The 12,788-nt window shown below is 39.2% G+C and overlaps 1 protein-coding gene across 1 annotated transcript in view; it reads right to left on the bottom strand.

Annotated features, from left to right (window-relative positions):
* Nucleotides 1-12,788, bottom strand: part of LOC127576789 (bile salt export pump-like) — a 45,615-nt gene that overhangs the window by 32,001 nt on the left and 826 nt on the right. The window contains 6 exon segments of the mRNA XM_052027533.1: nt 2,017-2,104; nt 5,336-5,577; nt 9,434-9,482; nt 9,606-9,665; nt 9,814-9,835; nt 10,253-10,375. Coding sequence (XP_051883493.1) covers nt 2,017-2,104; nt 5,336-5,577; nt 9,434-9,482; nt 9,606-9,665; nt 9,814-9,835; nt 10,253-10,328 — 537 coding nt within the window. The 5' untranslated portion in view covers nt 10,329-10,375.

Below are 12,788 nucleotides of genomic sequence, written 5' to 3'. Positions count from 1 at the left end.
TCCTGGTCAAATCACATAGAAGCCACGGCCAAGAGAGCACAACAGTGTCTCTCAGGAGGCTAAAGAAATTTATTTTGTCCCCTTTGACTCTCACCAACTTTTACAGATGCACCATAGAAAGCATCCTATCTGGATGTATCACGGCTTGGTACGGCAACTGCTCTGCCCAGGACCGCAAGAAACTGCAGAGTTGTGGACACAGCCAAGCGCATCATGGACACCAGCCTCCCTTCCTTGGACTCTTGTCTTTACCTCTCGTTGTCTTGGTGAAGTAGCCAGCACAATCAAAGACCACACCCACCCTGGACATTCTAGCTTCTTTCCTCTTCCATCGGGTAGAAGATACAGGTGCCTGAGGGCACGTACCACCAGACTTAAGGACAGCTTCTACCCCACTGTGATGACTATTGAACAGTTCCCTTATACAATGAGATGGACTATGACCTCACGATCTACCTTGTTGTGACCTTGCACCTTATTGCACTGCACTTTCTCTGTAGCTGCGACACTTTACTCTGTACTGGTACTGTTTTTACCTGTACTACATCAATGCACTTTGTACTAACTCAATGTAACTGCACTTTGTAATGAATTGACCTGTACGATCGGTTTGTCAGACAAGCTTTTCACTGTACCACGGTACAAGTGACAATAATAAACCAATATCAATACCAATACAAGATGCAGGCATTAAGTCTAAAAAACTAACAATGATAAACTATTTATCAGGTCATTAACAATTCTTTTGTAGTTATGGGAGGTAGAGAGACTGAATTCTACCTCTCCCAGGCTCATAAGACGAGGTGGGACTAATGTCACCTGCTAAAAACGTTTTACTCTGAAGGCAGGTTGATGATCAGAATAATATTTTGACATATTTGAGGCCCACAGTGACAGCTTCTTTGTGGTATCATTTGGAAAGCAGCAATTAATTACAATTTATAATTGAAGTATCTTAGACATTCAGCATCTTGCCAGTGGGGAATGTGTTTTAGCTCTGAATTTCCTAGCTCTGTGGCCAGCAAGAGTTTCATTGGTATAGCTGTCCCAGAATTTCCTGCCTCTTCATAGTTATAGTGGATAATAGGTTGAGCAGGGTGAGGTTTTTATCTTGCAATGTAACGGATCAGAAATGATGGCTGCAGATCTAAAATTTAAGTCTACAAAACTAAAAATATATAAGTTGACCTATCTAAACCTCCTCTTCTTACTGTGAATTCTTGTAAAATAGTAAATTAAAGAAATATATTTACCAACACTGAAAAGAGATAATTTCACCATTTTGGTTTTATATTTTATCAAACATAGTTGATTTATTGAAGTTGCATCTTATCAATCAGCTCTTTTATTAATTAAACTGAACTATCCAATTTATATCCATATAAAGGACATTCCCCAGGCTAAGAAATCCCTAGTTTTATTTGGAATAACTATTCAATTCGAACTTCCTCAATAACCCAGGAGGTGAAAGCAGGCATATGCAGGGTGATGTGGCATAATGGTAAGAAAGTGGTCGGTGCATTCAGAACAAATGGATTAACTCAGCAATGTTAACAATATGACCATGCCAGTAGGAGACTTAATTAATTTTGATTCAAAAATAAGTGGAAAAGATGTTTCTATAACTGAGTATCAGGCAATGCTTTTTTAATGGTGTTACTAGCAAAGAGCAACCTTTTAAAATGTTAATAAGTTATTGTTGGTACAAGATTTGGAAATGGAAATTTAAATGAATACTCATTTACATTTAGGTCTCAGTAGTTGAAAAGTTGTTGTTCGCACAGCAAAATGTGCCTGAGTTCTCATTACTGTCCTGATTAAACAGAAAGCTTAAGACATTTTACATATTTCTAATAACTGACTATTATTACACAACAGGAAATATTTTCAATTTAAATGCAGTATGAAAACATCTACATGTGACTAATAAAGATATCTTATATGTATATACATCTTATCTCTCAAGTTTCAATAATTGATCATGAGTTGAAAATGTAACTCAGTGTTATAACTTACTTGAAAGTAACCCAACAATAACACAGCGAATCCTATTCCAATGTAATAAAAAGCAAACATGGTCATTTCTTTTTCAATGTCTAAGATCCTGAAAAGATAACAGCAAAAGATATAGAACTCATATTTCTTTTATTGAGAAGACATGCATCATAATGTTGGTATCATTAATGATATAATTTTGGCAAAACTATTTTTCATTATTAATTATGATCAAATAAAGGTCATATTTCTCAAAAATATATTGACACTTTAATGAATAGTTAATGTCATTACTCTTACTAGTAGTTAATATAATTAAAGATTAGTAAGAATATCCTGTCACACATGACTTAATGGACACTTGCATAAAATGTGTTTCACAATTATTGTATTTGCTATAATTTGGTAAATCATCAACTTTGATTGAAGTGCCATCTTAGAACATACCTCACCTGTGAGTGAGGGTCTTTGATTTTCCATTCAAGTATAACCTCTTCCTACATTTTTATAACTATGGACTTTAAAAATAGTAGTTGAGGTTGAGTGCCCTAAACCTTGGCCCTTGTTGAAACAACTAACAGGATTATTAGTAATTGTTAAGAGGTCAGGAATGGTTTACTGCTCTTTCTGACCCTTAAAACCAAGCTGCCTTATCATCTACAGCATTCCCCAAGATCACTGTACACACTCCCCCCCACCCCAAACTAACAATTTGATCAGATTTTGTGTCCTTTCCACCTGACTGGTGGATTTCTTCATATGCACAGGTAACTTACCAGAAATAGGTAATGAGATCCCTGACTGCTTTCATTGGTTATTTAGCAATTCATGCACCTCCAACAATGGTAACAACACCTTCACTTAAATACCACACATAACATATAGTCTACACAAGGCACATCATAGTAGCATTATCGAACAAAACACATTGATGTTGAGCCATATAAGGAAACATTAGGACAATAGCCAACAGATTTAGTTAAGAAATAGGTTTAAAGCTGTGTGCTAAAGGAGAGGGGAAAGAGATAGAGAGTTACAGAAATTAAAGGAGAGTATTCCAGATTTCAGCGCCATGGCAGATGAAGGTATGACTTCCATTGGTGGCATAGTGGTGCAGCTAGTAAAGCTGCTGCTTCACAGTACCAGAGACCTAGGTTCAATCCTGACTTCAGGTGCTATCTGTGTGGAATTTTCACATTCTCCCTGTGATTGTGTGGGTTTCCTCTGGGTGCTCCGGTTTCCTCCCAAATCCCAAAGGCATGCAGGTCACGAGGTTAATTGGCTGCTGTAAATTGTGCCTTGTGTATAGTAGAATTTGGGGGAGTTGATGAGAATGTTGAGAGAATAAAATGGGATTAGCATTTAGGATAAATGGAGGCTTGATAGTTGGCATGGAGTTGATGGGCCGAAGGGCCTGTTTTCATGATGTATCTCTCTATGAGTCAGTGGTAAGGTGATTAAATCTAGGTAGGAGGACAAGGACAGAAGGAGGCACGTTCTAAGGAAAGTAGCAAGATGACCTAAACCTAGTGTAGCAGTTAGTGTAACGCTATTACAGCGCCAGTCACCCGGGTTCAATTCTGGCTGCTGTCTGTAAGGAGTTTGTGCATCTCCCCGTGTCTGCATGGGTTTCCTCTGGGCGCTCTGGTTTCCTCCCACATTCCAAAGACGTATGGGTTAGGAAGTTGTGGGCACGCTTCGGTGCCGGAAGCGTGGCGACACTTGCGGGCTGCCCCCAGAACACTCTCCGCAAAGGTGCATTTCACTGTGTGTTTCGATGTATATGTGACTAATAAAGATATCTTATCTTATCTATCATTTAACCGATAGTTCAGTCAAAATACGTCCACCCCAAAATGCAACCTCTCAGAGTATTTCCTGAGAAAAGAATTCCATGGAGTTCTCCCAAAAAACATACACAACTTCATTAAAAGATCAAGGAATGTATGAGTAAGCTCTTTTACAACATTTCACTGGGCTTCAGTTATTCTTTTGTTGAAATTGTAACAAATATTTTGGAAATTCTGCAGCAACATATATTGCTAGCTTGGGCCAGGCTTTCACATATCTTTACATCACTTAACGTGCTTGTCAAGCATCTCATATTCCAGTAGGGCACACACTTGATCTACAGAGTACAAATTAATGTCTTTCAAAGACCCTGACAGTTAAAATTATTATGAAGCAGTCTTGCTGTATTCTATAAGGTCCCTTGGTCTACACAGGACACACTGCATGTTGGGAGTCAATGGAAATCAATTTCAGAAGCAGGGTACAATGCACAGGGAGTTTAATACATTGACTGGGGATTCATTCCTAGACATGAGAGGACAATGAAACAGACTTGATTTAGAAGACAGTTCAGTGATTACATGGCACGGGCTTACTTGGAACAAAGGCAAGGTTTCTGGTCAAAAAAGGGATGGAGGAGAATAGAAAGAGAAGCCATAAGCATTCTTCAAACTCAGACTTGGTACCATCTAATACTCATTCAGATAAATATGAGATGTTACATTTTGGTTAGACAAACCAGGGCAGGCCTTATACAGTAAATGGTAAGGCCCTGGGGAGTGTTGTAAAACAGAGACCCGGGGGTGCAGGTACATAGTTAGTTGAATGTAGCAACACAGGTGGGCAGGGTGGTGAAGAAGACATCTGGCATGCTTGCCTTCATCAGTCAGAATACTGAGTACAGGAGCTGGGATGTCATGTTACAGCTGTACAAGACATTGGTTAAGGCCACATTTAGGGTACTGTGTACAGTTCAGGTCGCCCTGCTTTAAGAAGGATGTCATTAAACTGGAGAGGGTGCAAAAAAGATTTATGAGGATGTTGGGAGGGCTTAGGTTATAAGGAGAAGCTGAATAGGCTGGAACTTTTTTCCCTGGAGGGTAGGAGGCTGAGTGGTGACATTATAGAGGTTTATAAAATCATGAGGGGCATAAATAAGGTGAGTAGCCAAAGTCTTTTCCCCAGGAGTAGAGGAGTCCAGAACTAAAGGGCATAGGTTTAAAGGGATCTGAGGGGCAACTTTTTCACACAAGAGGGTAGTGAGTATATGGAACCAGCTGCTAGAGGAAGTGGTAGAAAGAGGTACAAATATGACATTTAAAAGGATAGGACAATTACATGGATAGGAAAGTTTTAGAAGGATATGGACCAAACACAGACAAATGGGACTAACTCAGTTAAGCAACAAGGTCAGCATGGATGAGTTGGGCTGAAGGACCTGTTTCTATGCTGTAGAGCTCAATGACTCTAATCACTCAGCATGCCTTTGAATAATCTAAAAAGGGCAAAAACCAGATAAATATAAAATGTAATCCAAGCATCAACTTACCCACAGGACAGCGTCTCATTATTTTGATTTTGGTATTCTGACCCATTGGCCCAAGTGATGGTATTATTTATGCAGATTTTGTCTGGGTCACTTAATTCTTGCAATTCTATGTCGTATGCAATGAATGTGTCTGTCAACAAACCAAACACCAATAACACAGCTGGCTGGGCTGCTCCATGGACCAGAGCACAGAGGCCACCAAACACCATCAGAATGATTTCATAGCAGGAAGCAAACCTAAACTGGAAGAAACAACATGAAACATTACACGGTTTTGTATTCCATTGGCAGAAAAATGTGCAGTTGCTAAACAAAAAGATGTTCTAACTGTGAGGATGCCATGACACAACAAATAAATTTGGCTACAATGTTAACATTGTCAAGAAACAAGTCCATACAGAGCAAATGCTGGGCGATAACTGAACCAATGCTGAAAACTGTTGTTTCTGTATGGTTTAGCTTTAATTAAGGATTATAATATTTTACTGTTGCAAAGCAATGTTGCTTTGCTGTGATTTCATTGCTTTTTGATTATACATCGCATCCAAACCAATGAAACTAAACTGCTAAATATTTCCAGCATTTTCTTATTATATTTCAGATTTCTAGCAAACACAGAATTTCCTTTCTGTATTATTGCTTTTGTATGTAGGATGATGATGCTTGCCTTTGTACATTGGTATTGGTATTCGTTTATTATTGTCACTCGTACCGAGTACAGTGAAAAACTAGTCTTGCATACCATTCATACAGATCAATTTATTACACAGTGCATTGAGGTAGTACAGGGTAAAAATGATAACAGAATACAGAGTAAACTGTCACAGCTACAGAGGAAGTGCAGTGCAGGTAGCAAGGTCATAACAAGGTAGCTTGTGAGGTCAAGAGTCCATCTCATTGCATAAGGGAACCATTCAATAGTCTTATAACAGTGGGATAGAAGCTGTCCTTGAGCCTGCACAAAGGCCAAACTCCAAGTTGTCAACAAAGTCAAAGTCGAGTTTATTGTCATATGCACGTACATGTATGCGCAGGTGCAATGAAAAACTTACTTGCAGCAGCATCACATCATGTAAGCAGCATTCACAAGCATCAATGTGTTCACTGAATCATATGAGAGGATGAACTTTACACTCAACATCAATGGTCCTCTACTAATCTGTCACCTCTACACAAAACTTCTCTCCAACAATAAACTTTACGTGGAAAATGCAGACCACTTCTCATATCAGATTGATGATGAAATTCATTATCGTCTTCAATGTGCCAGCACAGTCTTTGGTCAATAGAGGAAAAGAGTGTATGAAGATTAAGACCCCAAACTGGTTTATTGGGCAGCAGTGGTTCCTACCCTCTTGTTTGCTTGTAAGACAAGGACGACCTACCACAGGTATCTCAAAGCACTGGAAAGATACCACCAATACTGTCTCAACAAAATCCTCCAAATCCACTGGAAGGATCACTGAATCAACATCAGCATCCTCTCCCAAGCCAACATCTCCAGCACTGAAGCCCTAATTACACCCTGTTGGTTCAAGTGGGGAGGCCACATTGTTCACATGCCCGGCACCAGACCATTGAAACAGACACTATTCCAAGCTCTTTCATGGGATGAGATTACCATCAAACACAGAAAAAGATTCAAGGATGTGCTCAGAGCTTCCCTGAAAAAAAAATGCAACATCCTCGCTGAGTCCCGGGAACCTTTGACCCATAACCATACAAAGTGGAGAAGAAACATTTGGGATAGAATCAAAAGCCATGAGTCCATCAGCCAGGTTCAAACAGAAGCTCAGTGTAAACAGCAGAAAGAGCAGATCAATTGACAAACTTCCCATCCCCCTCTGTCAGACAGTTCCTGCCCATTCTCCGGAGTTCTGCCGTTCACACATTGGCTTCATCAGTTACCTCAGAACCCACAAAACCGGAGTGGAAACAAATAATCCCAAATCCCAAGAGACTGCACATATTTCTTGTTGCTAAATATGCATGACTGCATTGTTAATGGAGCATTAGTCCATTTTACCAGGCTTGGAGAGTCCTGATGGAACAAATTTAGGCACAAATTTGCATAAATGCATTACCAAGCATTAATTAAAGATAAATATACAAGAGTAGGTTTGGATTATTTTTCAGAATCTTGGGCTGAATCTGCTTGTGATTCAGATATCTCTCATTTTTCCGATGAAAAGTCATCAGTGTGAAATGTTAACTCAAGTTTCTCTCTACATAGATGCTGTCTGACTTGCTTAGTGTTTCAAGCATTTTCTGATTTTATTATAGTTTATCCTTCTCAGACCCCAATAATTTGTTTTCTTTATAGCAAACAATTTTTTTTAATTATAGAGGCTGAAAATATGAAATAAAAGCAGAAAATGCTGGAAACAATTCTGACATAGGGCCTTGAGCTTGAAACATTATCTATTTCTTTCTCCACTGAAGGTGCCAAAGCTGCTGACTGTTTTCAGTATTTTCTGCTTTCTTTCTGGTGCATGTTCTCTAATCTAGTCTGGAGGCGACTTCAGGCAAGGGATTTGTAGTAACTTGTTCACCTGTTCCTGCACTTCTCGTGGAGATTCACCCCATCTTTGGGATTAGGAGGCAGGGTTGTGACATCTGTTGCAATGCTGCTTTCTCTTCAGCAGCACTAAAGTCTTCCTGCAACTGACATCCATATTGTCTGCTGTTCATTGACAGTTTAGAAAATTATGAACATTGTGCACAGCATTGCACAGACAAACAGATAACTGACGACTGACTCATGACTGAATCATCCTATTTCACAGCAGGACTTGAGGAGAACAGCCTCAGTGTGACTCAACCAAACAAAGGCAATCTGTTAGCTCTGCCTCTCAGCAGGAAACTCCTTGCCAGAAATCACATCCACTCCTTCTCTAACCATGATGAAGAAATTCATCCAGTGTTTCCTCATCACTAAAATCCACCCAGCTTGGTGAATCTGGAACAATACTTCCCTGAGCTTTGTTTAGGTTTAAGTATGGTAAGAAGAGACACAGGAGAGGCACAATGATAAAATGAAGCACTGGTAGATTTGTGTCCACTAATGCTAGTTTGTGTTAAGCAAAAGTTGTACATTGATATTTGAAAAGATATATTTGCAGGTCAGTTTTTCTTGGGAGATTGACATAGAAAGAACAATCAGTGAAAATCAACCACAAAAAGCTGGAGATGCTGGAAATCTGAAATAATAACAGAAAATGCTGGAAAGATTCAGCATTTATGGAAAAAGAAACAGAGTTAATGTTTCAGGCCAAAGATCCTTTCCAGAGATCCTGCCTAGCCTGCTGAATATTTCAAGCATTTACTGTTTCTAATCTATGTCTTTCTACACATTTAACTGTTTCCTTTTTAAGCAGGCCTCACTGATGAGCCAACAGTCAGGTGGAAGGGTATTTAATAATCATTCTTCCCCTTTGGTAGATCATTACCTTGTACTTCTCACTTCCTCTTCTTCCTAATGCTTACATTTTAGGGAAACTAAGGATAAGTCCATTGTTAATCCTCAGGTTAGCGTTTCATAATGGAAGAATGAAATTATTTGTCTTTCCTTAACAGTCTTTCCTGTGAAACATCAGGGAAGCCGTTTCTTAGCAGCACAGATAAAGAATGATATTTATAATTCCTTGAATAAGACCCTAAGTTATACTTTGGGGAAGAAATAATCACAATGGAGTGCACTTAAACATATTTCTTCCCAAAGGTATAATGAACATATCTAGTGTGTCTGTGTTTCTATGTTTATGTGTGTGTGTGTGTGTGTGTGTGTGTGTGTGTGTGTGTGTGTGTGTGTGTGTGTGTGTGTGTGTCTGAGTGTGTGTCTATCTGGGTGTCTGAGTATGTGTCTGATACTTTTATGAACTGGTTTGTACCAGTTGGAATGACTTTTGACACATTATTGTACCCAGGCACTATAGTTTACCTGAGCGTTAAACCTTCAATAAAGAGTGTTCTATTTCTGACTCTACCTGTTTGTTTATAACATAAAGGAACCTGCGGACCCTCAACTTGAAGGTTTTTCATAGTTCATACAGAATTTACAATACAGAAATACTGTCAATAAAAAGAATCCAAAATTACCAGCTCAAAAAATCCAATCTTAATGCTATCTTCTTTTTTCTGTGCTGATCTTTAAGAACAATAAAATTAAATGTCAATTAAACTCAAGGGCAGCCCAACATGAATAAATTGCAATTAGTGTATAACTAACAGTAAAATGTAACTGTGTGTATAATACCTGGTCTAGACTTACATCTTTTCATTGTTATTGTCAGTTTTTGAAACTAGATTTCCATTTACTGTGTAGACATTTCTGTAAAACAGGAACCGGACAAGGAGTGATTGCTTGAGTAAAAGAGAGGAAATAATTTTAATTTCAACAATTTCCATTACTTTATTGTCCATTTTATAAAGGAACATCATTTTATGAGCACCTAAGTAAAATACAATGGGATACTCACTTTTGACTCGAACCACCAATATCTGTAACAGAAAAGAAGTCTGTCAAATGACATAATAATAAAAAAACAATGATATGCATCACTTTTAATGGGAGGAATTGCCCGAGATCCTTTTTCAGAGTTTATTTAAAAACGTGGAAACCAAGGCAACTATGTGTAATTTCCATCTTGCCATATACAGTAAGTATATAAGAGAGTAAAAGTAGGCTGGTAAAAACAGGGCAGAGATTCATTTAATTTGATGCCTTTTCAACTCAAGATTGATTAACATTAAGATTTGGTCCAGAGAGTTTATTTCTAGTGACGTGGAATAGCTATTAATATGCTAAGTAATAGGTATTTGTGGTGATTTAAAGGAAAAGAAGATAACTTTACAAACAATTTTTCTCAGCAACCAAAGTTTTCCTAGAAACAAAGTTACAACTGGAGTTTTTATTACCTAGGTACTCCGACTCAAATGTCTTATTGTCTTCACCAAGTGTTCGAAAACGACGAAGGACAACAGAATTTGACATTTTCAAAATAGCTTGTTTTCATGGAGCTATTCAAATCTGTTGATTAACTGAAGACAATGAGGAAGAAGTTTAAGTGCGCTTTTGAAGAAAATGCGATATAAAACAACATAGAACAATACAGCATAGGAACAGGCTGTTTGGCCCACAATGTCTGTGCCAAACACAATGCCAAATTGAACTGTCTCTTCTGCCTGCACATGATCCATATCCCTCCTTTCCCTGCATATTCATGTGTCCATCTAAAAGCCTCTTTAATGCCATTATTATATCTCCTTCCACCACCACTCTCGGCTGCCCATTCCAGGCACCTGCCACCCTCTGTGTAAAAAACTTCCCTGCATATCTCCTTTAAACTTTCCCCCTCTCACCTTAAAGCTATGCCCTCTAGTATTTGATATTCCTACCCTGGGAAAAAAATCCTGACTGTCTACCCTATCTATGCCTCTCATAATTTTATAAACTTCTATCGGGTCTCCCCTCAGTCTCCAACACTTCAGAGAAAGCAATTCAAGTTTGCCCAACCCTTCCTTATACCTAATGTCCTCTCAAGCAGCCAGCATCTTGGTTAACCTCTTTTGCACCCTCTCCAAAGCCTGCACTTCCTTCCTGTAAAGGGGCGACCAGAACTGCACTCAATACGCCAAATGCAACCTAACCAGAGTTTTATACAGCTGCAACAAAGCTAAACAAGATTAATAAATAGTGAGTGCAATGGATTGTCACTGAGGACTGTGGTTCTGTCTGTGTAAAAGTGGAGGGGGAATTTCTGTATTTCAGTAATTTTAAACCTGTTAGCCAAATAACAAAAATGTACAGCATACGAATGTTAGTTTGTTCTTGAAAAAGAAGAAATAGTGACCAGTCATGCCAAATGAGACTGCATCTAGATTTTCAAGGTTGTCACTTCAATTCTCCAATTGTGATGAAAGGTTTTTGACCTGAAACACTAACTCTGCTTCTTGCTTCATAGATGCTGCCTGGCTTTCTGAGTATTCTCAATTTTTTCACTTTTTCTTTCTGTCTTTCTTCTTTCAGATAGACACAGACTGCAACTGGGCCAAGAAGTGGTCCAAGGGTAAGAAGTGAATAAAGATGAAGACATGCTATCACTCGATTTAACAGTCCCACAGCAATGCAAGTACTGGCACTTTGCATAATTTGGAACTCAGCCTAGAGATGGGATCTGCATCACTAGGCACAAGAAGCCTAGAGCCAGAACAGAGGGAAAAGTTACTGCAAGTGTCTCCTTCATAGATGTTGGGATTGCATTTGAGTTCTGTTGTGGAGAAATCCAATAAGAAATTTGATGGGTCAGTCTACAGAAGAAAGCTGTTGGGCATACGCAATGAAATATTTCATGCATTGGCAGGTTGCCAAAAAGAATAGGTACAACATCAAAACACATAGAAGAGCCTATCTTTACCATCACTTTGTGTGAAGCTTTGTACTCATTTTTCCAGCAAGGAGGTAGTGGGATCCCCATTAGTGCTCCTGTGGATCTATCCAAATGCAAAGTCTGATGGCCAATGACCCAACTTCCATTGGGTCATTACAGGGCAGAAACCATCCAATGTCTGTATGCTGCAGTAGAAGCTCAGACGGCTGTTCTGGATACAAGGGGGGTTGAAGGAACCAAGCCATGCCAGTAATTTGTTCTCCAATAGATTTGCAGGATTGCAGAAACGTGTCCTGGGTGGGTGGCAATAGCTCAGTGAACAAGAGGACAAATCTGATGTCCTCTTTCCGGATGACTGCATTCATAATCCCACCATTACTAGAGTCCTTGCTGTTGTTCATCAGCCAGCCAGCCTAGACTGTTCAAGCCCTGCTCTGGAAAAGCTCCTTCAGAGTCATCTAAGCTCTGGAGGCTTTATTTGAGAAATGTAATAAAATGCATACACCATGTGAAAGCATGGCTTTTGTTGTATCCATGTATATGAGCAGCGCACCAGACTCAGGAGTTAGATGTCATCCAATACCCTACACATGTTTCAATCTGGAGATTTAAGTGTTGATGACATAGTGTACTACTGCAAGATGAATGTATGATCTGTTTACCGTGCATTGGCCTGCATAATGTCTGGTAACAAAATAGCTGGATATTAATGGAGAGAAATCTTTCCTGGTTGTGGTAGGTCTCCAAGTCGACGTGAGGAATCTTCAAAGTGACTTGAATATAGTCAACGGCAACCTGCATAATCGAGAAGCCAGGAGTCCCGACAATCTTGAGTTCTTGCTACTCTGTTGCAAAGACTAATGAGATGTATTCTGCTCTCTTGGAATAAGTGTCCGTGACTTCACTTATGCATAACAAACTGCGATATATTGCAGATATCTCCAGAACCGGCCTTCAAGGCACCCGAGCATAAAAGTTGATGACCTCTGTAATCTTAGCAGTCACTGGCAAAGCAATCCCTGTGTGGCTTGGAGGTTGTTCTGTTCCATGTATCAGTGAGTGAA

Source organism: Pristis pectinata, chromosome 1, assembly GCF_009764475.1.
Source record: "Pristis pectinata isolate sPriPec2 chromosome 1, sPriPec2.1.pri, whole genome shotgun sequence".
Classification (NCBI taxonomy): domain Eukaryota; kingdom Metazoa; phylum Chordata; class Chondrichthyes; order Rhinopristiformes; family Pristidae; genus Pristis; species Pristis pectinata.
Note: the sequence above shows the minus strand (reverse complement) of the source record. Positions and strands in the feature narration are given on the sequence as shown.